General features: G+C 47.3%; 1 protein-coding gene and 1 long non-coding RNA gene across 6 annotated transcripts in view; one reads left to right on the forward strand and one right to left on the reverse strand.

Annotated features, from left to right (window-relative positions):
- Positions 1–27,128, forward strand: part of LOC147872908 (uncharacterized) — a 297,959-nt gene that overhangs the window by 180,356 nt on the left and 90,475 nt on the right. For 2 of the 5 annotated variants that reach the window (XR_015536700.1, XR_015536701.1), the window contains exon 4: positions 17,801–18,004. The exons of 1 other annotated variant lie outside the window; for it this stretch is intronic. This is a non-coding gene — a long non-coding RNA (uncharacterized LOC147872908). The remainder of the gene's footprint in view (positions 1–17,800; positions 18,005–27,128) is intronic. 2 more of the 5 variants (XR_015536702.1, XR_015536703.1) reach the window with 1 other exon arrangement.
- LOC110834865 (uncharacterized) lies at positions 9,154–15,540 on the reverse strand. The gene is made up of 2 exons (XM_022074478.2): positions 15,371–15,540; positions 9,154–10,464 (listed from the first exon to the last, which is right to left on the reverse strand). Exons 1-2 carry the CDS (start codon positions 15,386–15,388, stop codon positions 9,379–9,381), a joined length of 1,104 nt encoding a protein of 367 aa, XP_021930170.2. The 5' UTR covers positions 15,389–15,540; the 3' UTR covers positions 9,154–9,378.

Raw genomic sequence — 27,128 nt, forward strand, 5'->3', positions numbered from 1 at the left:
CGGCGACACGCGTTGTTCTCTGGGAATCCTCTGCAAACTTCGAATCGCCTTTTACTTTCAAAACGATCATGACGTAACGGGAACACGACCGCGGCGAAATTCACTTGAGGAACGACTTTCAAAGGCGTAACGATCACATTTCACGATCGCCCAGGGGCACATTGCACTCAGTTGCTACGTCTGCTCCCAAAGGTCTCACTTTCTGCCTGTCGAGGCCCACGGTCGTCGAAAAAGGCCGATCCGAGTCCCTGGCGGATGTTCGCGTGTCGCTGGGCGTCGCTCAGCTGTTCTTATGTTGAACCAGAAGCTTCGTGAACCAATGGCTCCCATAAGCCACAGACTTCTTATCTGCGTCTTCTACTCTTTGGTACAAAGGCGTTTCTCAACTAGCACTCTGCATATCTCGGGCTATTTAATGATTATGTATCAACTAAAGACCTTGTTCACAGCAATACATGATGAAAAGGTTAGGTTATCTGCGGTACACATTGTCTTTTATGGGTACACAACTTGGTCTCTCAGTTTAAGGGGAAAAACAGAGAAGGTGCCGGTGGATTAAGTAGGTAGAAGGGAGACGAGAGAAAAAAGAATGGCGAGATTGGATGGACTTGTAGCTAGCATGAATACTGATGCTTCTCCCTCGCCGACGTGTTGCGCTGCTGAACACACACCGTCGTCTCCTAACAGCGGAAGTAACCGGGACCCAAATTAGACGTGAAGTTTCTGCGCTGTGTTTTGCGGTGTGCGTGTGTATTCCTGCAGGCTGAGGAGGCGACGCGGGCTGCTGGGTGCGTAGGGGCTCAGTCGCAGGTGACACGACGCTTGCCGTAACATCAGTCGAACTCTGATGAAGGATTCTTATATCTGACTTGCTCCCGTGGCTGAAGCTGATAGTCTCTCACCCGGTCGACAAATTCCCGGTCATTTTTGACTTCAACTGAAATGCATGTATTTGTCATATTCGGCGTGCGTGCTACGTGTTCTGTTCATCTCCAGCGTCGTCGCGTTGCAGTGCTGTGAGAGCACGTGGTGTGTTTTTTTTTTCTCCAGCTCCAGTGTCGGTTCATTCGCCTGGAATGTCCTCCTCGCGCGATGCTTTACGACGGCGATAAAGCCTCCGCCGTGTAGCCACGAGACACGTTATAAGTGTCCTCGGTTCACGCGTTCCGCTGACCCCCGACCGCCTTAACAAGCACCCACAAGTTTCGATATCATAGCCGCGCCTTCCCACTTATCGAGAGCTCGAATCGGCACGTTCCGGGCCGTCAGTCCTTCAGGCCACAAGATAAAATAACTTAATTGAGAAGGAAATGGGTCTTTCTTGTCGGCGATAAGGACCCTGACAAACGACACAATGGGAAAACGTTATGGTCTTTTAATTTGTCGCCATGTCGGGGCTTATCTCTCTGTCTGCTTCGTGAATGTGACGGTTTGGAAGGAAACAGAGTGACAAAGAGACGAAGAGAGGACTTAATTGGCGGTGCTCTTCTGTCTGGGGGCGGTGTGAGAGCCTTCGCACCCTCGTCTGCTTTACGACGGTACTTGGCGGTAGAGGCGCTGCCAGCTCATTCCCTTCCTAGCAATCGTCTTCATGAAAATTTGGCGAGGAGTCGAAGATGAGGTTCATGGCAAATTCCCGCCGTGTCTTGAAGTCGCGATCGCCTGAATGCGAAATGACCTGACACCTCTCGATGGAAGCTCCCGAGTTCGTACCCGGAATATTCCTTTCGGCGCACTGTCAACGTACAGTGCTGTACAAAACATGTGCAACGGTTTGAGGCTTCGCTCCGCGGGTAGGCGTTTGCCTTCCTGCCTCCAGGGCCCCAGAGAAGTTTGTCATGATTTCTATCTCCTTTCGAATGCTCAGGGCATCAAAATCCGGAATGACAACACGATCAATAGTGCTCCTCATAAAAACAAGAATTTCTTTTAGAAATTCCAGTTTTCTCTGCTTTTCCATGGATCCTGTAGTCTACTGAAGAGGACGGGTCTCCCAAAGAGCGCATTTTCGCTAAAATATATTTGAATATCACCTAGGAATGGCTTAGGTTCGGCCTTTGAAGCTATGAAGATGGCACTGGATAAAATGTTTCTGTGCCGGAGACAGCGCCTTCGAAACGTCTTCTCCTCCAAAACAGAACTTTCAGTCTGTAACGCAGGGAAACTGAGGTCGCGGGTTTGAGCCCCGCTCGTCGGGAAATGGACCCAGGGCTGTATCTTACCGTCATTTCACTGTGACGACCTGCGTCGACGGTGGTGAAGCATTTCGACTGAGATTCTAATACCTGTTACTGCCTTCATAGCTCAGTAGAAAGACGCACTCACGCACGTGCTAAAGGAGCAGTGAACTTGAGGAACCGCGTTCATTCATCGGCTTGGTGCAATGCGTTTCCGGTTGAAAGGTCGTATTCTGCCTTCGCCGTACTCGTGGTCCCAGAATGATCTGCTTCGCGCCCGAAGATTCGTGAAGTTTTTGCAAGGAACGCGATCGATCGCCAGTCAGCGCTTGTCTTTTGTGTTTTGTCCGCTGGGGCGCTGCTGGCACAGGCCTCCGGAGTCGCCGAACACACTTACTGGTAATTTCATAGCTCTTAATATTCAGGCGAGACCATTGTCCTCTCCTCTCGTCTCGTCTCGTCTTTTATAGCTTTGACCACCTCAGGGAAGAAAGTTCTACCAGAATAGATAATGAATTCAGCGTCTGATTGGTAACACAAACACAAGTGTGATTCTAAGTAGCGTTGCTTAATGAATATTTGTCCTTCATTCTCGCAGCAGAGGTTTCTGCGTTCATGACTTTGTTGAACATTAAAAATTTTAGCGCCGAGATGCACATGGAGAGACGAATGACCTTTGAGGATTTTTGGCTCCTAGACACAGCAGATGACGAGAAGTTGCAAACTGAGCTTCATAATTTGTCAATTAGGACAACGAAAATGGTGGAGGCTGAGATAGACAGTGCATGTAGCACGCGTGAGATTTGCTATCCGGATGGCATGACGCGAATTATGACTGTGGAGTGGATTCATCTGGCTTAAGATAGGGTATAGTGAATATGGCACCAGCTAAGTGACTAGGTGTTAAGGTAGTCGGCCAGGGTTTGACCGGCTGACAGCCGCGTCTGAACCCTAACAGACATTAGGGTCCAGCGGTCAGGACTCGGCGCTGATACCGAATTCACGCCTCGTCCGCGTTCGTCAATGCGAGTGAATAGTGACACGTAGGGCGTGGGCGTAGTGTCCACTGTAGGTGGGTGGTCACTCAGACCAATGGGGTTCGCCACCGACGTGTTCCGGGAGCGGCAGCTGACGCTGAATTTGCAGAGATCATTCACTGGGGTCGTGGGTTCGAATCGAACGTGGATGAACCTGTTTGTGCTCAGATCTCTGTGTCACGTTGTCCTGGGCACCTTCCACTCGCCCTTTCAAGAGAAGGCATAATCCCAAACGCCGAAAAAGATTTTGAGAGTTGGCAGACGACGTTGAAGGACACTTCAATCTGGTTCTGATGAATTACGATAATACTCCATAAGAGATGCGTGTGTGCTATTACCCATATTTTGGTCCTTTTTTTTTCAAAACAGATCGTCTTCGGCTGCCGATCAGTTAGGTCAACTATCGATTCTGTCACTGTCCTCTGTTATTCGATAATTCCTTACGTTTTAACGATTCCCCTTTCACTTTGTGTTTTCTGTGGCGTCTAATGGTTTGATCCGTTGTGAATGGGAAGGGATGTGGAAGGGAACGACGATGACCCGCATGAAGGTAGCGATTGAAGAATTTGACCAGAAGGACAGGGCAAAGAACCGATGTAACCGGCCCCCGGGCCATGATTGAATCTCAACAGGGGTGAGCCATCCGCATTCGGTGCCAAAGACTGCTTCAGACGCAGTGTTCTGAGAGGTTGCACTCAGTGGTTTCGCACGAAATAGTAACGTCTTTGTCAGAAAGATTTTTTTTATTTTGCCAACCACTGGCTTCTGAATATCACAGTGACTTTGACGGCGGGCTGTAAGTCATACGATTTACAACGTTGCATGTGTACGAGGCCATGTTTCGTTTCTGGCAATGATTGATTCTCTATTTCTGCTCGAATCCTAATTCGGGACGTTGAATGAAAAGCAGGGCTGGGAGGGGACGGCCCAGTCCCCGCTCGTCCCCCGTCGCTCTCGACCGACGGCAATGGTTTCCTAGAAGCGACACGCATCGTCAGCGGCAAGCAATAAAACGAGGTCTTTATTGCCGTCACTGGTTTCCATAGTGACGAGCTAACCGCGCAGCATCCAATGCCAGACGCCATATTTCTTCAGCAATGGCTGCCGCGAGCTCCTCGAGAGCTCCGGTCCGCGTGAACCAGCCAAATCGAGTTCACGCCTTCCGTCCTAAAACATCGTTTGTGCTGTTCTCCTGTCTTATCCGTGCCTCGACCTAAATAGTCTCTTTTTACTCTTTTGCGACAAGGAATTTCGTGCTACATGTCCGTTCATCCCAACACGCGTTGACTCAGTTATTTACATGTTGAAAGTGTCTGTATATTCCGCTCTTACGAAGTTAGTTTCAGCCAGTTCGTTAAACGCGTATTTTCTTTTATCAACTTAATAATCTGAGAACATTTGCTCCAATTAAAAAATTCGTTGCCCCGGATTACAGTCTCGGCCCGGAGACTGACTTTCCTGCCTGACGTTTCTCCGGAGTCCATCAGGACAGTCGCCTCGTAGCAGGTCCAGACTTTGGCTGCGAATCTCCCACGGTTCAGTGGACACTGGGCCCTCAGACGTGTCGCGAGGGGGCTTTGGTTCGTCACTCGCCTCTGTCTATGCACTGGAATGTTTAAGACGTTCTCGTCACTGACAATCTTTACGTATGCGCGGAAAAACCACATCTCCCGCAGCTGCTGCTGGATTCACACACAATTTCCAGTTCAGTTCCAGTAACGCCTGGAAACATCTTGATCAAACCCATTTGATATCGAAGTCGCCCGAGAGTCTAGAATTGAAACCCAACGTAATTTTTCTACCAAAGTCCCCCCCCCCCTTATATTATTTTATAATATCCTGTTGGCATCTTGTACCTCGATAACAATAGAAGATTCTTTCTTTCCTTTTTGCATGGTGGAACACAGTGATCTGTTTCGGAGGCAGAGCGTCTTTTATAACGTCGATTAAAGCTCAACAGAGTGTGTAATAACGTTCATAAAGTCATCGTAATAAATTATATAGACAGCAAATTGCCCGAGCCTCCGACCCCGTCATTACGCTGACAGAGCGGAGTCAGCCGCGCTCTCTGCTGACCTGCGACGGATGCAACATTGTACAACATCGATTCACGTAAGGCAGCCTCTGAAAGTGACAAGTTACTGAAATGAAACCCGAGAATGGGGACTCGGGTTCTTGTACCACTCGCACACTGGTTCGAGTCCAGCTTCAGGCACCTTTGCACTCATTTCTCTGTGCTGGTCGATCTGTGTCCGATCCCTACCCGAAGGACTTATAATTCCAGTTTAATTAAGCTAAATAATGTGGTCTTTAGGCCGAAGGAAAGCTTTTTAAAATAATATGACACTAATGAATCCGCGCTATCCAGAGACTAATCGACGTGTGGGTCTCGCGTGTGTTCGAGTCACGGTCCTAATTGAAGTCCGTGGTTCATATCCTGAGTACTCTCTTGAGTACACTGTCATCCAAGAGGTGTTCTTCAGCAGCTTCAGGGAAAGAGATCGGTGGGACATGCAGTACGCATGGGGAGGTGAGAAAATTGTACAAAACTTTGGTACGTGAGCCCCACGGGAGTAGACGGGACGATAATATTAAAATTAATTTTAAAGAAATGACGTAACATTAAATAACAGGCGTGTGAAGACTAATCAAATCTCTAAAACGACCGCCATTTGTCTTTTTGGCGTCTGTGTGTCAGATTCAAACGGACGTCTTCGTCGGAGCTCATCCCGCGCCCTCTGTGAGTCACACAATGCATTGCGGTAATTAGTACTACGTTTTAGGATTCCGAAGGATGACAGGAGGTCCGTAGGTTTCAAGGATCTTTCGTTCTGGAGTGATTGCCGTCACCAGCTGAAATACAGGGTGATTCATAATTCCCTGACACATTTCAAAAAATCGCTGGACTTGAATGGGGCAATGGTTCGTAACATAGGACATGCCGATAGAAGGAGAAACTCTCCAAGTTTATTTTACATACCTCATAAATGCTAAGTGACCATGCGCTGTTTCGTTGGCCACCCCGATCACCTGACGCCATGTGATTTCTTCTTATGCGGCTACGTTAAGCACCAGGTCTTTTTACCGCCTCTGGCTGAACTACGAAGACGAATCACCGCTGCCATCTCACAAATCGATCGTGACATGCTGCAGCGGGTACGGGCGGAATTGGATTATCGGCTTGACGTCTGCCGTGTCACAAAGGGCGGACACACAGAGCATTTATGAGGAATGTAAAATAAACTTTGAGAGTTTCTCTTTCTATCGGCATGTCCTATGTTATCATCCATTGCCCCATTCAAGTCTAGCAATTTTTTGCAATGTGTCAGGAAATTATGAATCACCCTGTGCTTTGGTCCGCAGCCGCCATGCTGACATCTCAGAAAGTTGCGTTCGTCCAGGTTCTCAGCTTCGGCTCAAATTATTTGCGCGTGAGGTATTATTGTTGTTCTTGAAAACAAAATTATTCATCTAAAGTTCATTCTGTCAGTGCGCATACGCACTAGGTAACGAGGATAATCAGAGGCTACTCTACGTTCATGATTTATCGCGTTTTCAAGATCCGTCCCTCAGCTAGACGCGTCTCTGCTGACAGCGCTATTAGCAAGAACACTGACATTCTTCACGCACTTAAAACTAAACTCCACAGACTTCGTATTGTACATTTCTACCCTATTATTACGTTATTGTTCCATCTCGTACGTCTCTAGACTTCGGTACATTAATCACTTATTGGAATATCCCGTTCTTTTGGTGCTTGACTGTAATTGGCTTTGTTGCGTAAGCATCGATTGAATTATTATGATTCCCGTGACCCGGGTTGATCGACTGCGTGAGGTCATTTCCGAATTTCACTACGACGTTAATGCCCGTGTTTGCACCTGCACGGGGTTTTGAAGAAGGAATCGTTTCCTCCAGTCAGATGTTGAGGTATCTCGCCCAGACGGCTGACATGGAGTCGTTTAACAAACTCAGTCAGGGGTACGTTGTTGAGTGTCCAGTAACATACGTTCTGATCAGCTGTCTTTTTCGTCTCCTGCTTTGCATTTCATGTCATTGAATACAATACATTTTATTAAATCAGATAAACTTCTTTTTTTCTTGGTGTCGCGCTATTCACCCGGCCATTCCCACTCGCCCACTCTATCACCCACTCGCCCGCTCACTCCTGCCCACTCATTCACTCAATTACCCGCTCAGTCACTCGCCCATTCACTCCCACCCACTTACTCCTGCCCATTAATTCACTCAATCACCCGCTCACCCACTGTCACTCTCCCATTCACTCCTACCCATTCAGTCACTCGCCCACTCACTCCCACCCACTCATTCGCTCAGTCACTCGCCCACTCACTCCCACTCACTCCTACCCATTCAGTCACTCGCCCACTCACTCCAACCCACTCATTCGCTCAGCCACTCACCCATTCACTCCCACCCACTCGCCCACTTGCTCCTGCCCACCCATTCACTCAATTTCCCGCTCAGTCACTCTCACTCCTACCCATTCAGTCACTCGTCCACTCGCCCACTCACAACCGATCACTCATTCTTCATTCTTCTCGTCTCTGTGTGTCGCCACTTTTTCAAAATTTGCGCCCTCGGTTGTCACTCGGAGATTTCCATGGTTTTGCTGTACAGACGTGAACGCGTGAAACAGCTTCATTTAACAGACGTTTTCCTGTATTAATTCGTGGCTTGCAGTGTAAAAGTTGTTTTCTCTTTCAAGGAATGTTTCGGAGTTGTGTATTTTTCTCTTTCAAGTACATTTGTCACGCTCGTTGCCAGGTAACGTTAATTCGGTTTCGCCCACCACCGCCCGTTTTCCACGTCTTGAGGAACTGATCTGCGCTCCTGGCTCGAGGGTCCGTCAGCTCCCTCTGTTGACGAGGGCGATCCTGCGGGTTATAAGAACTGGGCGAGGAAGACGCTCGACACGAGGACAGGGGCCGTCTCATACCGGTTCCAGGCCGGATACTTTACTTCACTAGTAAGAGAGAAATAAAAAAGGAATTCGCCCGATGCGTCCGCTTTGGGATTCGTGTAATCAAAGATTTACAAAGCGTTGTTCACTCTGCTTTAGAACTGGTCGTGCGGGGATACATCTTGTGGTGAGAGGAAGGAGGATAATAAAAACAAACGAAGGTGGAACGGGTGACAGGTTGGAGGTGATGTCGCCCGTGTTCTGGCGCTGGGAAGAGAGATGTTCACAGCTGTTGAAATGAGACAAGCTGCAGCTCACGGCTTGAAATATGCGGACCGCTGGAATGTCGCACAGGCGTCGAGTCCGCCGATAACATCTCACATTTCTGTGGGGTCTATTCTACGTCAAGCGAGAAAAAAGTGCGACTGACTTTTGTTTCTTTCCAACTGTGATTAATAGAAGGTCCATCAAGGTCGACTCTCGATAAGTGATTACCGCCATCCGCTGTCTGCAGTCAAAAGGACCAACAAATATAAAACGAACAGCGCTCTCAAACCACATTTCATTAACTACACATCCTTGTTACTACGCCACTGCTATACAAAATAAGCTGGAACGTTTGTTTTGTAGTGGAAGGATTTCAGGTTATCACGGCCTGTCTTAAGGGTTGCAGCGCCGCGTAGTCTGGTAGAAGTTCATCGACGTTTCACAAGTGCTTGCTGCTCCCATCATCACAGACAGCAAGTACTTCTGAAACGTCTGCCAGAAGACAGCCATCATTTTATATTCCAACCGATTCAGCTGAATTGTAAGCCAATTTTGGAGCCCTGTCTTACAGGATTATGCTCCAAGTTATTCAATGAAATTCAGCGAGGTTTTGCGTGTATGTCGTCTGACCTAAGACAAGAAGACGGTGATGGCGTCTGTCTGCTGACCTGGAAAGGCGATGCCACCTCCAGAACCACTTGTGAAACCTGCAACTGAATTTGGATTTTGGACGTGAGATGGTTAACCGTTTAAAATATGAAATACATTTATTTTAAAGAGAATGCATGGAGGCTACACACTACACTACAGAGTATGCAAATATGTATGTATGTTTGTACAAGCGCTGGCAAGATCGACTGATATTTACAAGATTTGTACATGGCACATCAGAGAGGCGTCACTGCCACATGCAAGAAGGTGCTGGCTGGCCCTGCTGACTAGTTCTGTTGGTATCTGCGGTCGTCGTGTGCCGCTACATCGTCATGTGGCGCTTCATGTGGAGGGCCAGGTGGTCGGAGCGCGAGAACGCCCTCTCGCAGAGGCGGCACTGGAACGGGCGGTCGCCGGTGTGCTTGCGGTAGTGGCGAGTCAGCTCGTCCGAGCGCGCGAACTTCCAACCGCAGCCCTTCCAGCTGCACTGGTACGGCTTCTCGCCCGTGTGCGTGCGGAGGTGAGCCTTGAGGTGCGACGACTTCGTGTACGTCTTGCCGCAGCCAGGCTGCGAGCACGTGTGCACGATTACTTTCCGCCTACTCCAGTTCCTCCGACGTCGCGGCTTGGCTGAGGCCGTCTGCTCGGCGGCGGCTGCGTGTGGGAGTGGGGGTGGTATGGGGTTTCTGGGATGCGGCTGAGGTCCCAGAAACGGCCCCGCCGCGTTCTGTAAGTGTCCCGTCAGATGTGGAGACGATGGGGGTGTGAGGATCTTGAAGTGGGTGACCTGCGGGTGTCGGCTGTGGTACACGTCGCCGTAGCTCGAGCCTGGCGGGTGATGGTAGAAAGTGCTGCACGTCTCCGGAGTGGCCGGTGGAGAGATTTGTCCGAAAGGAATGTGAGATCCGCCACTGCCATTCGGGGGATACATCTGAGGAGACTGTCCGCCGTAGGAGGGCGGGCAAAAGGTCTGCGACACTGACGCGTACGAGTAACCGGCCACAGTCTGACGATGCAGGTACAGCTGATCCGTCGACGCTTCCGACTTGATCTTCCCGCAGACAGGGGGGAAGTAGAGGGACGACGGCTCTGGTTTGCACGAGCCCAGGTCGTCCTCCCCGGATGACGACGGCAGGTAGAACGTGTTGGGCGACACGACGGGTACTTGTTGGTCGCCTCCTGCCCCAGGTTTGCAGCCGGAGTCGTTGAAGTAGCCCGGCTCTACCGGAGAACAAGACGTGGCAGGGAACACGCAGTCCACCTCGAGTTTCCCGCCGGTAGCCGGGATGTTGTTTGTTCCTCTGCTTGAGTAGAGTGGGGAAGTCGGTTCTGCAATCCCGTCTGACACGTGTGGTGCGTGCATTGGCCCCCCAACACCCAGGATGACCGTCTCAATGTCTTGCCACATCTGGAAGCAGGAACATGATCATTCTGACAGTGATTGAGGCGTAAGGAATGAGACTGAATAGGCCGTCGCTCTCAACTGACGGCGGTCCGGAGGGCGGCTGGCAACTGTTCACCGTAAGAACGTAAGGCAACCCCCCCCCCCCCCACCACCACGTTTTGGCTTCATGAGAGTAAGATAGGTTAACAAAATTTCGGGTTCTGAGAAAAGACGAAGAATGTATTGACTAGCTGAGCGACCGTCAGGTTATCAAGAGGGACGTCGCGTACAGTGTCAACCAAAAATTTAAGACCACCCCTTCCACAGGTCTCAAACTTTTGGTTGAAAGTTTTCCATTTTTGCACTAGTTATTAAGTTCATTTATAGCTATCATTTACAAAGAACATCAGGAAAATATGTCATAGCATTCAGAAGTTATGAATATTTTCAATATTTCAAAGTATAGGTAAATTTCACAATATTTTAATTTCCGGCTACACCTGGCCATTAAACTATAAGGAATATTTTAATAACTTTTGGTATTTTAGTTCATTGTGATGTGAGGAAATTTTACAAATAAAATTGATCTCTACAAAACAGTTGTCCTGTGATTGTTCACCACATTCATTAGTTTTGGAACTTTTAAAGAAACATGAGAAATGTGCCACAATTTAACGGACCATTACTCAAACTGTGTATGAGCTAACGAGGCCGGACTGGTGCCGGTTTGTAGCTACGTAAGGTAATTTAAACCCGAATGTCCGGTTAGGTTAGATTCTGAACCTAACTTCCTGGTGACATTTCTCGAACACTTTTCATGTCTTCCGTGTACCTGGTAATGCCATTTTGATTCGGTAGGCCACGTCGTCGAGGACGATGTCAGGTATGAGGTAGGCTATACATGTAGCATGCAACGAGAAAATTATAAATATATATATATATACGTGATTTTTGTTTGAATAAGTGTAGAAAAGAGACTAATCGGGAAACCTTGGTATAATATTAAAATTGATCTTACGGAAATTAGTGATAGGATGTGGCTGGCGCCTTTGGACATTTTCCAGAGCAGCTGAGCTACACGTAGCTTCTCCATGGAGTTAGTTGGGCGATTGTAACTAATAATGAATGGTAGAAAATCACTCGTCTCTTGTCCGCGCTGTGGCGAGAGGCCCCGTGTCCCAGCCCGAACGATTTATTTCAGAAAACAAATTTTAAGATCAGGACGGGAGTGAAACAATGAAACTGTAAGATTTTTTAAAGCCTTGAAAGCCTTGTCTTTGGTTATAGGACGCCTTGAAGAGATTTTGCCTCGATTTGAACCTGTCGGGTTGAGTTGGACGTGGGATCTACTTATTTCAACAGACTCCGAACATTCGAGTATATGGGGTCATAGGCCTCTGTACCATAGGGTCAAAAGACCCGCACCATCAGAGTCCCCCAGATGCAAGGCACCTCTAATAGCCACACGCGCAGACAATTAACCTAATCTCATAACTTGAGACGACGCCAGTGATTATGTGTGATCCAAAAGTCTAAATTATTGTTCTGAGTGATTGGGTGCTTGTCATAACTGACCGTAGAGATTTAAGCGCTGGTAATTAGCTGTTCTTTGTCGGCGTTCAGCGCCCCCAAATGAAAGCTGGCGTTGTAAATGATCTCATTTTCGTATAGAGTTATCACGGATCGCTTTCGCGTTCTGTTCTTTGAGTCTACACGTTCACCAAACCCTAACTACACTCCTCCACAGGAACACAGAATCTCTGACGCCAATGCATCATCGCGAGCCTTCGCGAAAAGTCTTCGGCCGACGCACGACGCCTGGTTCCACGAGTTCTGACAAACCCCACGCGAGGAAACTGAGTACGCCGAATTGATTATCGAGTTTCTTTTCAACCACTGGTCTCCCTAATGTTCCGCTTTTGTGTCGTTCTCGTGGAGGGCCTGAGGAAAATCACAGATACTTTAGGCACTCAAGGAGGTCAAAGCTTCGAAGTGTTCTGAGTTCAAGTCCCGATTAGGGCCTTTCTGTGGTTCGGAATCTAATCACCAGAGAAGAACGGAGTGCAGGACATAAATTCTTTGTTTCAAGAAAGAGATTACAGGCATAAAGAGCATCTTTCCTGAGTTTGAATCCCGGTGAGCAAGTGTTAAGGAATAATAATTTGTCCCCGTAATATTGAATAATTAATAAATAATATAAAAATGAACATCATCCCGTTACGGGGTCAATTGGCATTGAAGTATCGGAAATATTTGGCGTTTGAACTTGAGAAATGTGGCATGAAGGTATTGATTGAACTAATCTGGCTCAGGACAGAGTGCAGTATGTAAAGAATCTTATTCCCTATAAAATACTGGAATTTTTTTTGGCTAGCTGAGCTACTATCGGCTCATAAAAAAGCACTTTTCTCGACGGAGTCTGTCTCAATGTGATTTTATCTCGCTGTTTCCCAATTGCATCGTGGCTTTCTGCATCTGCGACCATCAGCTTCTACACGTGAGTGTTCCTGCCACACGTTTCCAGCGACCCGAGACACGCACGGGTGTGACGCGTGACTTGTGGTAGATTTTGCCAAAGATTGCCTCTGAGAAACTGCACAGCAACTAGACTTTGCCCCTCACGTTTGATCGGAAAGCACTTGCGACGATAAAGGCTTATATTCTAATTACATTCCGATGTGGGCTGCTTGCAGAAGAAGGCCACTGAGCTCGGACGGGCGGGAGACAGGCCGATTCGCTGCGTGCCCACGGTCCCAGGTGTGGCGAGGTGGTGTTGGACGGCCGACCGATTTCATTTATTCTTAATCTTATTATTATTAATATTATTTTATTATTATTATTCTATCTATTCACCATTTTATAGGGTATTTACTTCTATGTACCCGAGATAAAACCTTGTCCCTGAGGTACATAGTGCAGCAGCTGTTTCCGAAATACATTTTGCTTTTAATACGTGTTACACGCAATAAACAGATTTCGCGTGAGGCATTTTTATATATTTTACTTTCGAAAAATGTATGAAGACCCCAAAATGGCTGTTTTCTGAAGTTCCCTGATGTCGTGTTCGCCCGGAATGTTGGCCAGATATTTTCCGAGTGACTTGGAGACAGTCCCAGTTGCTCCCATAATTATTGGCATAAGCTGATTGTTATGAAAATAATGACGTGTCTACACAGGGAACAGAAAAAGCCTGACTGGCTTCTAGCAGTCTCAAAATCGGATCATTTGCGGTCCTGAGAAATTACTGTCAAGTCCTGTACCGCCCAAAATGAAGACCCCCGGGGCCCTTTCACCGTGACGAAGCGACCGCCCTCTGGTTTGAGCCACGGCTTAACAGTTTCAGAGACTGTGAAGTTTAGAGATCACTCGCTTCTATGGAACCCCAAAGGCCCATGACAACGTTCGCAAAAAGAAAAACCAGCCACAGGTTGCGAAGAATTAAGAAAAATCCCACGCGAAACGTGTTTATGAAAGGAGCAGTTATGAAGCTGATAAGTTCAATTGTTGAACGGAATATACGACAAATGCACCAAACTGTTCAACAAGTAGGCGTGTCTTCATAGGGCATGGGCACTTTTACATTTAACTCATAGGAAAATTGAGACATCTCGAGGCTTCATAATTCTTACGATCCACATTCAAGCTCGCGAATGTTCTGATTGGACACTGTAAGGGCCTGATTTTAAAGCAGGGAAATGAGGTTACAGTAAAGACTCTTTGTGTCTTATTTAACGTGTCTTCGCGTTTTCTTGGAGTTTTTGAAGGACGAATTCCTGGGTATTACTCAGGCAAAGGAATTAATGCAGTCTGTGTTATTGTGTCATTCCTATCAGTAATTTATTACGTATTTTCGCCGACACGCAACTTTGCCTTCATGTAGAAGTTTAAACTAGAGCAATTGCTGGCGACCGAGATGAAGTAGAAACGTCGTCTGGACGTTGCCTGTCGAAAGTCTGTTTTTACCTCGTGGTTAGCTAGGACGTTGTGGAAGAATTGTTGTTCGGGGCTTTGGACCAACTGTGACTTGCTTCGGAATTTAAATTTTCTTCCGAGGATACAGAATAATTACGCCCCTTAAAATATCGGATCAGCGTCGTTTGCTTGAGAAGAAAAGAGCGTTCACTTCCAGGAAGACTTCCACGAAATCGGTACAGAACGAGCCATGTACCAATCCGACAAATAAAGTAGCATTTGCATTCGTTACGCGTCATTTTGTTTCTGGAAATCCGATGGAAGAATGTAGTTTGTTTAAGAGATTTCTAGTTAAATGCACTTCGTATGGAAAGATGGATTGATATTTTCCTCAGGTAATCCGTACACACAGAATAATAAGGCGACACAACCGAAAAAGAATAAGATTTCTCTGACGGTCAGTATGAAGTCTGTACTGTGTCAATGAAGACGGAACGTTTTAAAAGCAGAGAGAAATTATAACGTGTCATTTTTACACCATGATAAAAGCAATTTTGACTTCCAAACAATTTCATGAAAGCTTTTTCTTGGTTTTCTTAGCTGTCACATTGAGAAATAAATACGGAGAAGGATTTGAAATTCTCACGGCGACAAGACCGCTGTATTCTGGGTTGTAGAAGATTACCGACGGCTTAGAGGAACTTGCTGCCTCCATCATCATGGCGATGATTGAAGCAGGAAGCACTTCTGAAACTTCGGAAAAGTTATTCCAGACTACACGGCGCGAGAACCCAGATGAGGGAGAACCGGTACCTTGGAATGTCGCAGAACAAGAGGCATCGTCTCACGCGGGTGCCATGTGATGTGTGAGGGGGTGTAACGTTTAAGTAGAACAGTCGGAGAAGTCATTTAAAGGAATCTGAGAAACACATTTCGCCTTGGGTTCCCGAAAACTTGACTTTTCAACGAACGCACTTGGAGAATCCACATCCGCTGTGAGAAGACGACGACGACTTACCTCGTGGAAATCAGCCATTCCGCCTCTGAGCGACACAGCCGCTCAGCCGCCTTCTTCTCCTGATGCTTCTTGCTTAGACTGACACACACACACACACACAAAACACGCACGCACGCACGTCTGTCTGCGACGGCGTCCACGTAGACCCAGCTTCGCTGCAACAATAACACCTGTTCTTATTGGACTACTTTTGAAATACCTGTGGAAGCCGGGTTCCATCTCCCCATGCGGCCGCAAGGGGATGTGACGTCACACACAGCCAATAGGAACCCGTCTCTTCGTTCCGACGGCCAATCGCGGTGTACAGTAACTCCGTCTCTCTCGACGGATCTGTCAGTGCTCTGCTTGCGGCAGCTCGAACCCCGGAACTGACAGCTACGGATTTAAATTGACCCGTGCGCGTTATTTGGACACGCGACAGAATTCCCTTTTTTCGCTTTGTCAACGTCAACTCTTTCTTTTTTTAAATGTGTTCAGAACGGACGTGGTTTTGTGGTGATTTGAATGACTTCGGTGGGTTAGACGTGAAGCACGAAAAGACATAGCCAATACTCAGTTCTTTTTCGGAAGAGATGTCAACGGAATCACTCATTTTGGGAAACCAAGGGCCAGAATCATAAAAAAACCTTGCATCCCGTGCAGTCTACGGCAATCAGACCACCGGACATAGAAGCTAAGTACTCAATTTAGTACACCAACTCCTTTGCAATTATCGTCCAGTGAGGTTTTGTAAAGTACACACCTTTTATGCTCTGTAGAAAACCACAGTCTTTTGAATTATATTATATGAATTAATTTGTTTTTCCACTGATGATGACCTCTTGAGGTCGAAACGCGTTTGGAATTGGTGATTTTTCAAGTGTAAACAGTTGTTTGTATGCATGATTTTATAAGGACCAGACGGAGGCGTGATGATAATTTTGGTTATGATTATTCAGACGCGAGTAAAGAAACTGATCTGGAAGGAGACGTCATAACTAATCGAGTGATCACGCCTCGTCAGGAGACAGCATTTAGTTGGTCATTGTATTAAATAGTTTGAGACTGCGACCAGGTTCAAATGTTTCTGGACGACGGTAGGGATTGAAAATTACGCCGAAGACGAAGTGAACAGTGGACAGATCGGCGACTGCTTCGTGCGATGTCCTTCGAAGTCTGTTTTGTCCCACGTGCCACGTGAAAACGCGAAAAATGGAGAATCTGAAAATGTAATTTTTATTCTCGTGATTAGAGAGGCTAAGGAAATTGTCTGGCTGCTTTGAAGAAGGTAAAATATTTTCTTGTTGAATCAAGTGATCCATTTTATGATCCACTGTACGGTATTACCGACAATAGGTGAATGGGTTAATATGATAATAATTTTTTTATTTTTTTTGGTGCTAAGTACTCAGATTTTGGAAAAGTGTCCTCAGACATGAAATTGATTTTTTGATTTGTAACCAAATTAGAGGGTCTTAGTATTCTCGCTTCTAAATCAGATTAAATAATTTGATTAAACGTCGTGCAGTATCCCACGACAGGAGACAAACGTGAATAATTTTGTCTGGACACTTAGTATTAAATATAAGTGTGATGTGTGGAAAAAAAAACGTATAAATATCCCAACTCAGTATTTCGCAGTTCTTTTCGCTGTTGGAATGAAATTTGTTAATTTCAGCCAATGTTTGTGGCCATGCCCTTGGACAAGCAAATTGTCTGCTGAGAATTTCGGTCACGTCGATCCAGGTGGTAGTTTTATTCGATACTCGCGCCGCCTCGGGCTCTGAGTTCGATTTCCCTCCTAGAATCTTAGTTTGCATGGACCTTGTCTCAGAGTTAGAGATTCGTAGTTTCCGAGGTAACATTTCGTGAAAGGAGACGACGAACCTGAAGCCACATCCATCAGTCACGCCTCTCGCGGGGCCGAAGCCCGAACTTCTCGGAGACACCGCGACTCCCGTTACGTGTACCCGAATGAACGGACTGTCATCCCGGAAGTCGAAGTGTCACTGCCACCGGATGTCCACGGAGCGGAAAATAACTGGATGCTGCCGTGGAGCTGAACAGTTCCGTAGCGTTGTCACGATGCCCTACACTTGCAGAATGTTAAACCAACGAACGCGCACCACCGTTTACAAACCCATCTGTGTTGTGATTAGCTTTCGATTCTTACGCGAACTGCCATGGATTGGTACAGATAATTTAAAAAGGAAGAACCAGGCAACGGAAAACTAAAAAGATAATTCACTTCATAGTTTCTGCCCCCGTTCCCCCATCCATGATCTTTGGCAGATTTACTCAAGGGGTGTGAGATGAGATGAACATGCGTAACTTAACTTTGTGTTTAAGTCGTAATGAAAGTGTGATGTTAAACTGAATTTTAAAAATGTATTTCAATTGCGTCCAACTGAACGAGGGTCCGGTCTAAACCCCCGGTTTTCTTCATTGCAGATGTGAGAATCTTCGGCCAGCGTCGCGGGTGAGAATTCCCTCGACGGTCAGCCCGTGGGTACTCCTGTACCAGGTAGGAGCATCGTCACTTAATGCCCACCGCCTGACGAATATGTTGACGTCGGTGTCCTGACCCATAACAGTCAATGTCACTGGCTCCTGTATTCAGGACGACGTGTCGTTTGGGCCTGGAATCCGTACGAAGTGAGTCGAAAGCTCTATGTACCCCTTGTCAGCGAAAAAACAAATCTCTGATAATTACTAGCCGTAGTAACCTCATGGACAGCGAATGTATTTGAATTTTCTTCATCTGTTCGCTCGTATCTTGGTCGACTTCAGTCACATTCTCGCTGTTCTGTCGGATTTGGAATGTGGTGGGTAACAGAAATAGACTTCTAGAGTCACCCGGGTGGTCCAGGGTAGTTTAGCGTATTAGCCCGTCATTCAAAAGGTCTCCGGTTCGATCCCAACCACTGTCACTAAGAATAATTAAAGAAGTCACTTTAAAACCGAATTACAGCCGAAATGTCACCCGCTGATCCTTTTGAGAGTGACGTTTACCTTTGTCAGCGCATCCAGAGAGTGGGCTGCCCCCGAGGAATCATCTCCTCTCAATGGAATGTTTCCCTGCTGATAGGACGGCCGGAACCTGAGGCTTTATTTGTAGTTCTACGTCTCACCGCGGTGGCACCCTTCACGGGGCGCTGTACTGTCGTATTGGTTATTGTTATCGACCGAGATTCGTTGCGAAGAAGCCGATTCTACCTTCTGCGCAGTCTCCAGAGCAAAATCCCTAGTTCGCGCCGTTTGTTGCTGGGCAATGCATAAAACGATTTACGACATGTTTGGTTTTTTCACAGTTTACCAGCACTACAGCGCCACGGTGGTCAAAAACTGAAATAAAATACAGAATGTCACATTTTCCCGCTTTCAAAACTTTAATCTCACGACAAAATATTTGGTGTCGAGATTAAAATGTCACGTTGTGGTATATTTTGAAGGGGCGCGTAGAAGCTCAGTTGATTTTAGGTTCGTGCCTTTAAACCCCAGTAAGGGTTTTTCTAAGACATTTTCAGCGCAGCTAGCTGAGCGAGTCTCTTCATTACGTCACCACTACATATGTTACGTCATGACATGACGTCATATGTGAATGTGTGGTAAAGGCGTTGAGGCTTCGGTTCAACTGCAATTGATACATCGTCGCCAAGAGAAGTTGAGGAGACCGTCAGCTGCAGTTCATCACAGATAAATCAGCGTGTGCAAGGAACTCCCGACAGCGCAGCGAATGCGCGTGGTCGCACTGAGTGACCTCAGCGGCCAGGAGATACACTGCATAAACATGACATCCGGAGGGGACCGTAAATTCCATTGCACCTGAACGGAAGAAGTGTCACGGATCGAAGAGGAACTTTACCCTGGCGTCCGAGGGGCGTGGAGGTTGAGGCTAGTCAGCTTCGGGCTCCAGCCCTCTTATCATTGCCACAACGACGTCAGAGGCTGTTTGATGGACGGTGTCTGCAATTCAGTGCGAAGAGGCAGTCGATTGTTTCGGGAGGAAATTGTGACCTGGCGAAAAGCCTCTGGTTCCGTCTTTCACATCTGAAGAATTCTATTCTGAAAGCCGTCTTCCTTCCGTGTGAAGTCGGATTCCTCGAACAGCAGACGAACTTCGCTGAACCGCCAGCGAATAAGACGACGCCGATTCTTCTTACAATGGGCATTGTCTCGCGTGTCATAAAGTTACGTTCCTCTGCCCTGTGCCCCGACGTTTCACGGAAGTTTAGTCGTGACGTCCCAGGCATCGTCAGGTTTCGTTCGTGGCTCTGCGCCTTCCAGAATGGCGCTTGAATGAATGATGGATTTGCAAACAATAGAGGTGGACTCGGTTCGGCTGGGGGAGAACCCTATAATTTGAGGCTGAGGGCGGAATTTTTAATAGATTCGAGAGTCAAGAGGATGGGATGCCAGCCCTTAACGTTTTCTGTCGTGGGGATGCTGCGCTGTACCTCATAGAAGCTCGTATAATTATACCTGTATCGGCTAAATGCTGAAACACTGTAATCCTGGCCTCGGCCCCCATGACAGGGGTTCGACTGCTTTGTTATTCTGAGAATACACTTTCATCTCCTCCATTGCATTGTATCGGGCATCGGGTAGCAGCGAATGCATTGAATAGGCAATCACGGACAGCCGAGGAGGGGTGGTCCTCCAGCTTGAAGTCTGCTCACAGCAGCTCACGAAATGTTGGACTTGGACGGATTTTTTTAGAGCGACGTAAGCAACGGACGAAATTAATTACCACAGGATTATGTTAATTAGGATGATCGAATGAAGGGTCGGATTGGCTGGGAACGTAACAAGCAGGGAGGGGAGATAGCCTAAATTCTTACGAAACTTCAGTCGCGAAAACTGAAGGAAAGATACCCCTTGGAAGACCTTCGCGTGGTTGTTGAAGAAACTGAATGTGGGGGTATGGATTGGGTTCATCTGGCTTAGGATAGGGTCCATAGGCTGGATATTATGAAAACGGCTCTTAGCTTCTCGAAACTTTGCTCCAATCCGTGCACAATTTTTTCGTCGTCCCGGAGTGATGGTCGCTGATATTTGCTGCGACTGGGGGAAAACCAGACGCGGTCCTCGGGCATGTGCTCTCGCCTGTCCCCAGTGTTTCGCGTCGACAGGGGTAAGTACCGAAGCGACGGATGTTGTGAAGTTCTCAAGAACTGATTTATGCAAGTATTTCGTCATGGCTGCGTGTGGAGTTTGCTCTCTGTGTGCAAATGTTTACAGACGGTAATTACAGTTCCTGACAGGAAGTGGCCACACTGCGATAACGTCACATTCCTCAAAGAACCTCGGTGATCGGAGAGAGACGGCGAGCGAGACTGGGTCGACGGGAAGGGAACGGGTCCGGACGACGAGATAACAAAGCGCGGTGATTCTGGTGGGAAGACGTCGGTGAAACCTGAGCTCTATTCAACACTTTTAATCGTGTGCGCGTGTCATTGGGCGCTTTGCGGGGGTTATTTGAAATCCGGCTTCGTCAGAAAATGAAACGTTATTCTACCACACAAAATAACGAATCTCTGTAATAATTTTCAGGTCCCTTTTTTGGTTTCTTGTACCCCCACGATTATTAAGGGACCGACAGAATCTCTTGGTTCAGAAAGCTGCTCAATACAGGACTGAAAATTTGTGCATTGACGCAAAGACGCAGCCTGCGTTGAACTGATTGCTAATGGCGTGTACACTGACCTTACAACCGTGGAAAAACTGTGTTTCCTGCTTTTTGTTTAGATTACTGATAAAGCTGTAGATTCTCAGTACGGGTGTGACTCAAGGTCGTGAATTATCTTTAAATAAACAAACAAACGATTACTGTATAATTATTATTAATTTCGATGCTGTCGTGGCTGTCAAATGTTACAGAGTGACGACGTATTCCTCCAGCATCTCAGGACCGTCCTCTCTTGCATGAGAAACTTACGAACAAGTCCAAAAGTTCTTAAAGTCTGTGCCCGTGCATAGACGTTCGTGTCATTATGAGGGCTTCAGTAAATTTCAAGCTCTTAACCGCGAATCGTAACCCAAGTACTGAATTGGTACGAGTCCCGGGTACAACTGTTGACGCTGATAGTGTCTCATCAGGGCTATTCCTTAACTCGAACGGACGGACGCCGGAAGTTCCCTTCAGTAACCGGGAAGAACGTGGGGCATCGAGTCGAGGGGAAGTGACCGCGGCCTACTTTAGGCACTGTGTTGGCAGTGGCGTGCAGGAACTGTGGAAAGCGGCGATGACCTTGAAAACGCGAGTGCGTTTTGTGCGTCGACCGGAAGCTGGGCTCGATCCGCCGCGGCCTCGGTGGCTTCCCCTCGTGCAGCAGTAGCGTTTAGCTTCGTTTTTGAAACTTCCAGTTCTCCGGAAAGTCAGTCAGACTCGATGTTGATCTCTTCAAAAGAAAACACCGGACCGTGGACCTACCAATTACTACAATGGGTCATTGTGTTGGGTTTTCAGGTAGACGCTTTGGCTCTTCTGTGGCAGAAGCTGTCTCCCGAGGAACGGTTTTGAAAGTACCATTAACAAAATATTTTGGTAGTCCGCATTGAGTGCAATACATACACACACAGACCAAGAATGAGATGGCAAATTCAGACTGTTGTCTTTGCATTTGTGGGATCTCTTGTTGACAGAGTAGCGTCTCACTTTCAGAACAAAGCTCAGATGTCATCCCTCCACCGCGGAGGCTTCTCAATGCCTCCTTCCACCTCCGTGAATTAAGCGCCTAAGTCACGATCAATGGGCTTAAACCGCAAGGCTCAAGGACATGTGTACTTCGTGAGGTCTGTCCTTAGTAACGAGGACAAGACGTCGGTCCTTTCTTCAAGGAAACTGAGAAACTTCTGGTTAAAACTCGATTGCATTGAGACAGACAAGAATTTAGAAGACGAAATTCAACCTGAAGTCACTGTCGTTCTGACGCCAGCTGTATGGACGTTTCATTTCGGATGCTGCGTGTGTCGACAGAAATCACCGCCACGCTGATCGTTGCATCATGCTCCCAGTTAGACGTTACTGAAGAAGACAGTGAACAGGCGAATGTGAAGATGGCTGTCTTCTGGTTTGTTACGCCGTGTACTCTGGTAGTAAGTACCTCTGAAACGTCGGTGAACTTCTATCAGTCTACACGGCGCTACAACCATCTTCAGTGAGAGAACATTTTATCCTTCACACCGAAGTAGGACGTGCCTTAGTCCCGTCTTGCCCCCAGCCTCGTCACCAAAGCCGATACGATACGTTTACTTGTTTCGATAATGTTTACCGACGTATCTTGTGGTCTGCAGTCACTAGAGAATTTTTTTTTCCTTTCAGCGGGTACATACATAATGTCTTCGCCTTTGAATGCAACACATTTCCCGTAAGTGACAGGCCTAACCTGGGACGGACGGACAGCTTCAGCGAAAACATTTTTGTGGTGAGGTCTCTTTTGTTGCTAACGAAGAGGGATATTACGATAAGAAATGTGTTCTGTGCGTCTTACTCTAACTTTGTAGCACGTGACCTGCCAAGATGAGCCGCTAGTTGCTAAGCTGTTCAGCAGATTGCCCTAAACATATATTTATCAGCGTTTGAAATATGCTAGCGGCCAGTCGATATCGTGGGCAGGTTCAATGAAACATTTTTTCCTATATCTAATACAAATTTAAAACTGAAGGCCTCTACTCCGTTATAAACTGTGGGAACACTTCTACAATCCTCCGTGTTTTTACCTTTCTAAAAATATCAAGAGCGAATTATGTGTTTAGCTGTTGGCAAGCCTGCTACTAGTCTTGGACATTGGTGTAGACCAGTGGTGTTCAACCTGGGGTACGCGACGACATCTTAGGGTTTACGTGAAATTTAAAAAAAAATATTATTTTATGATAAACACTGAATAATCAGTAATGTAATTTATTTAATTTATTTTAGATGTAGATTATATACTACGTATAACTTGAATTATACACCAATAACTTTGGGGGTGCAAAGTTTAAGAGAAATTATATCCGGGGGTTATTTATTTATAGTGTTCTGTCTGACGACAGGTCCATATGAACAGGATCCTTAAATCTTTTTCTCGGACTGGGACCTGTTCATATACGTTCTTGGCAGATGATCCAGAAGTGGTTTGCCATTGCCTTCTTCTGTGTGTGAATGGAGTAATTGTTGGGATGCCACGGAGGAAAACTCCGTGTTGCCTGGACCACGGCCTTGCCCAACACAAGTTATAAATTCGGGCACCGCCAGGAATCGAACCCGAGACCCCAGGACCCAGGACCCAGGGGTACGCGACCAAAAATGGTTGAATACCACTGGTCTAGACAGCATGCACTATATGCCACAGAGGACAGATTTGTGCTGGAAGGACCACGAACGAATCCTGTGGAAACGCGAATTTGAAGTGATTCTGAACGACACTGGCAGATGGAAATTGGATTCTAGAAGAGATTAAGTTCGTAAGACTTCGTGGTACAAGGTCCCTTATATGAAGCTGTCCTATCAAAAATGTTGATATGAAAATGGAACTTTTCTTAAGACTTATTCGAAAGCGAGAAAAAGGAGAACTTCCCTCCGGTACTGCGAATGGTCTCTGCCTCCGAACTAGTGCGGACGAGTACCACCGATTATCCACGAGGGCCTCTGCCTCACATCCCGAGAGAATTTGCTCGCCGTTTGCGCGAGGCTTCGAAGCGAAGTTCTCTCGACGTCACACCGCGTGCTCGCTCGACAATCGCCTGGAACGACGTTAATTTCGAACAATATTAATTCACTCCACTGCCGCTGAGTTATGCTGTTTTCGATTCGGGTCACCGTGGCACGCTTTCTCTGCGTCTGTCTGTGAGGACGCTCCTAACAGCTGCCAGGGAAGTGACATGTCACGTCTGTCAGACACTTATTTTCCTTTCTTAAGCTCTTTTCGTTTATCTTGGCTGTCTGGGGCTAATTGAGAAGCTGTTTGCGTAAAATAACTCTCAAAACTAAAGGAAAAATTCTTTTTCCTTTTAGAAGTGGAAAGCAGAACCTAACATCACTGTATCGGATATTTTTGTTTTCAATAGCTTAGTGTCCTCTTAGTTCATGCTCTTTTAACGATGCTTCCTCAACTGCATAGTTATTAAATCTTTCAATGTGTTGGCTTTTTCGCCGTTCTCAGTGCTTTGGTTATGTTATAAGCGCGGGTTGGAAGGGTGATTATGAATTATAATCGAGAAAGATTTGTAAAGAATAGGTCGTGGCTGTTTTATTAATAACCCCAACTTTCTTTTCTGCTGAGAAAATTTGCGAAATCTGTCGGCGACGGGATCGAGTCTGCTTAAGAAGAACGAACCTAACCTCAACTTCTCTAAATTCGTAATTCGTACTGGCACAAACTATGACGACGCGTCTAACTGAAGGAACGCTGGGTGGGTTTGATTGCAAATTATTTTTTTTTTTCGCGAACGCGTTCAAAAATCTGTTCTTGCTGAATATGTCAACAAGTGAATGGATAGAAGAGGCGGGCAGGGAGGTCCAGTGTAAGAGCCCGACGGCTCAAATGTGCGACGACGATGTAAAATTCACCTTTGGTTAATGAAGTCGACGCCAGTAAGACTTAGGCAGGAACAGAAAGCTGTCATATTTCTGTCGGGCGTTCAGATTTTCTCCATTTGTTTTAGGTGGAGAGAGACAGTCTGGCGAACCTTGTCAAAAATAATAAGCTCTACGTTTCGTCGGATGGATCTTGTTTCATCTTCAGGTAGGAGGGGAGGGGGAATTCTGTCGGATCCGGTAGATCGGGCAATTTCCTTCCTCTGGATCTATCGACAGAACAGGCGTGTCCTCCGCTCTCTGTCCGATCACGAAGGAAGATCCATTTTACGAAATGCGTTGACTTTTCAGTTTTTAAGCCTTTCGAGAGAAAAAAATTTCAAAAACAAAAGACGTAGTATCGTAAGACCATCGGGGAGGACTTGAAGAGAAGAAATGTCAGAGCGCATTCGTAAAACTCCGTTGCTGAAGGCACAAACAGACTGCAGGCTCGCGGTCATCTGGCGACTGTGCCGCCAGCCGCAAAGACTACAGATGCTGGGGTAGTACCTTTAGTCTAGGCCACGACCGCTTCCTTTCAAAAATCCGTAATTTAAAATCGCGCTGCAGTCCTGTCAAGATCAGTCGAGATCTGAACCCGGAGCATCCCGAAGACAGGTCAGACCCTTCGCCGGGGTGGCCTCAGGACTCTCCGTAGCACGGCCCAGCCGCGAAGCGGACAGACGCGACGGAGTTTGTCGGTCGGTTGAGAAACAACGGAAATTGGGTCGCGGTTCAGTGCTTCGCCACAATTGTCGGTCTGCTTCAGGTCGTGACGTATGTTCCGTGTGTTGCCTCGTTGTTCCGCCGCTCCTTGCTCGGCGCTGGGCTTCTCCAGCTGATAGGCAACGCGCAGCAAATTCTGACGGACCAGGACATTTAATCTCAGAAACTCTCGCTCATTCTAGACATCGGCGGTCGTTGGAGACGGATGGCCAGCTTCACGCTCCTCTCGACTTGTCCCTGCCGAGAATCAAACATCTGTTGTCCAGCCTAAATGCCTAGGCAGTGACTCCTCGTAAGCGGTCGGGGCCTCTGGCTTCACCACGAGACGTAGACTGCATAAATCAGTCTCCTTACGTCTTTAAAATGGCCGTCTTCCGCAGTCTGGTAGAAGCTTACCGATGCTCCAGACATGTCTTTTTGTCCTCATACCCTCCCTGATGATGGAGGCAGCAAGGACCTCCGAAACGCCGGTAACCTTCTACCAGACATCTTCGTACGCGAGACGTCGTGAGAACCTCACATCTCACCATAGTTTCACGCCCGTCACCTGCAATGCCTTGTTCCCCGTTCGTGCTACGTTTCATTCCCATCTCAGCGTTCTTGGTGGAATTTGTTGAAAAGTTTTAACGTCCGAGTGTTTAGCACGCCGGCTTCATATTCAGGTGGTCGTGGGTTCAAATCTCAGACCGGATACCGGTCTCTTGTTGTTTTCCTCAGTCCCTCCAGAAACAATACCCGGGTAGTGTTTCTTTCCACCTCCTTTCCAGTTCCTTACCCACTGCCATTCTGTCATCCGAAGTCCTTCAGTGGCGAGATCTGAGGATGGGAGTAAACCCGAAGACCTAGTGTGTCTCAGTGGGGCATAAGTGGCGCGCGGAGTGCCACAGGAGCTGAGACCCTTGCCCCACCCCCACGCCTCCGCCCCAACAGCGGCTCGATATCAGATTACAGGAGCCCCCGGCGTTGTCTGGGGCTACAGGCCCTCCGGTCGCAGTTCGTTCCGAAACGTCTTTTCTTACGTCATATTTAGAGGTAAGCGTGATCTTAGGAAGTCGCTCGTTCCGCCTCAGCCGCCATGTTGGTACCAGCTCACTGCAGGTAGAACCTCAGCGGATGACGGTCATGCCAGATCTCGTCAAAATCTGGCGGCACTTTGTTCAAACGCGTCTTCGCGGAGACCCAGCGCCTCGCCTTTCCTCGCGTGGCTTAAGAACTTATTTCTAAGTCTGTCTTCACCAACTGTTCGGTTTTGGGTCGAACAGAGATAAATACAGCAGAAAAGGAATGTGATAACACGAGTTGGCCTTACATTTAACTCGTGGTTTTGAGAATTTGCGTTTGTTCATTGGCGAGACTGATGGTCGCAGGTGTGGTTCGCAGTTCCAGTAGGTTTCAAATCCAAACGCATGTGAGTCGACAGCGGTCTTCGTGTCCTTCTTCAGGGCGCGCTTTTCCATTCTTCAGTCAACAGCCAGCCCACACAGGAACACCGCG

The sequence above is a fragment of the Zootermopsis nevadensis genome, unplaced genomic scaffold (genome assembly GCF_977971745.1).
Source record: "Zootermopsis nevadensis isolate Lab colony 2312 unplaced genomic scaffold, Znev_1.0 Znev_ptg000023l, whole genome shotgun sequence".
In the NCBI taxonomy this organism is placed as follows: domain Eukaryota; kingdom Metazoa; phylum Arthropoda; class Insecta; order Blattodea; family Termopsidae; genus Zootermopsis; species Zootermopsis nevadensis.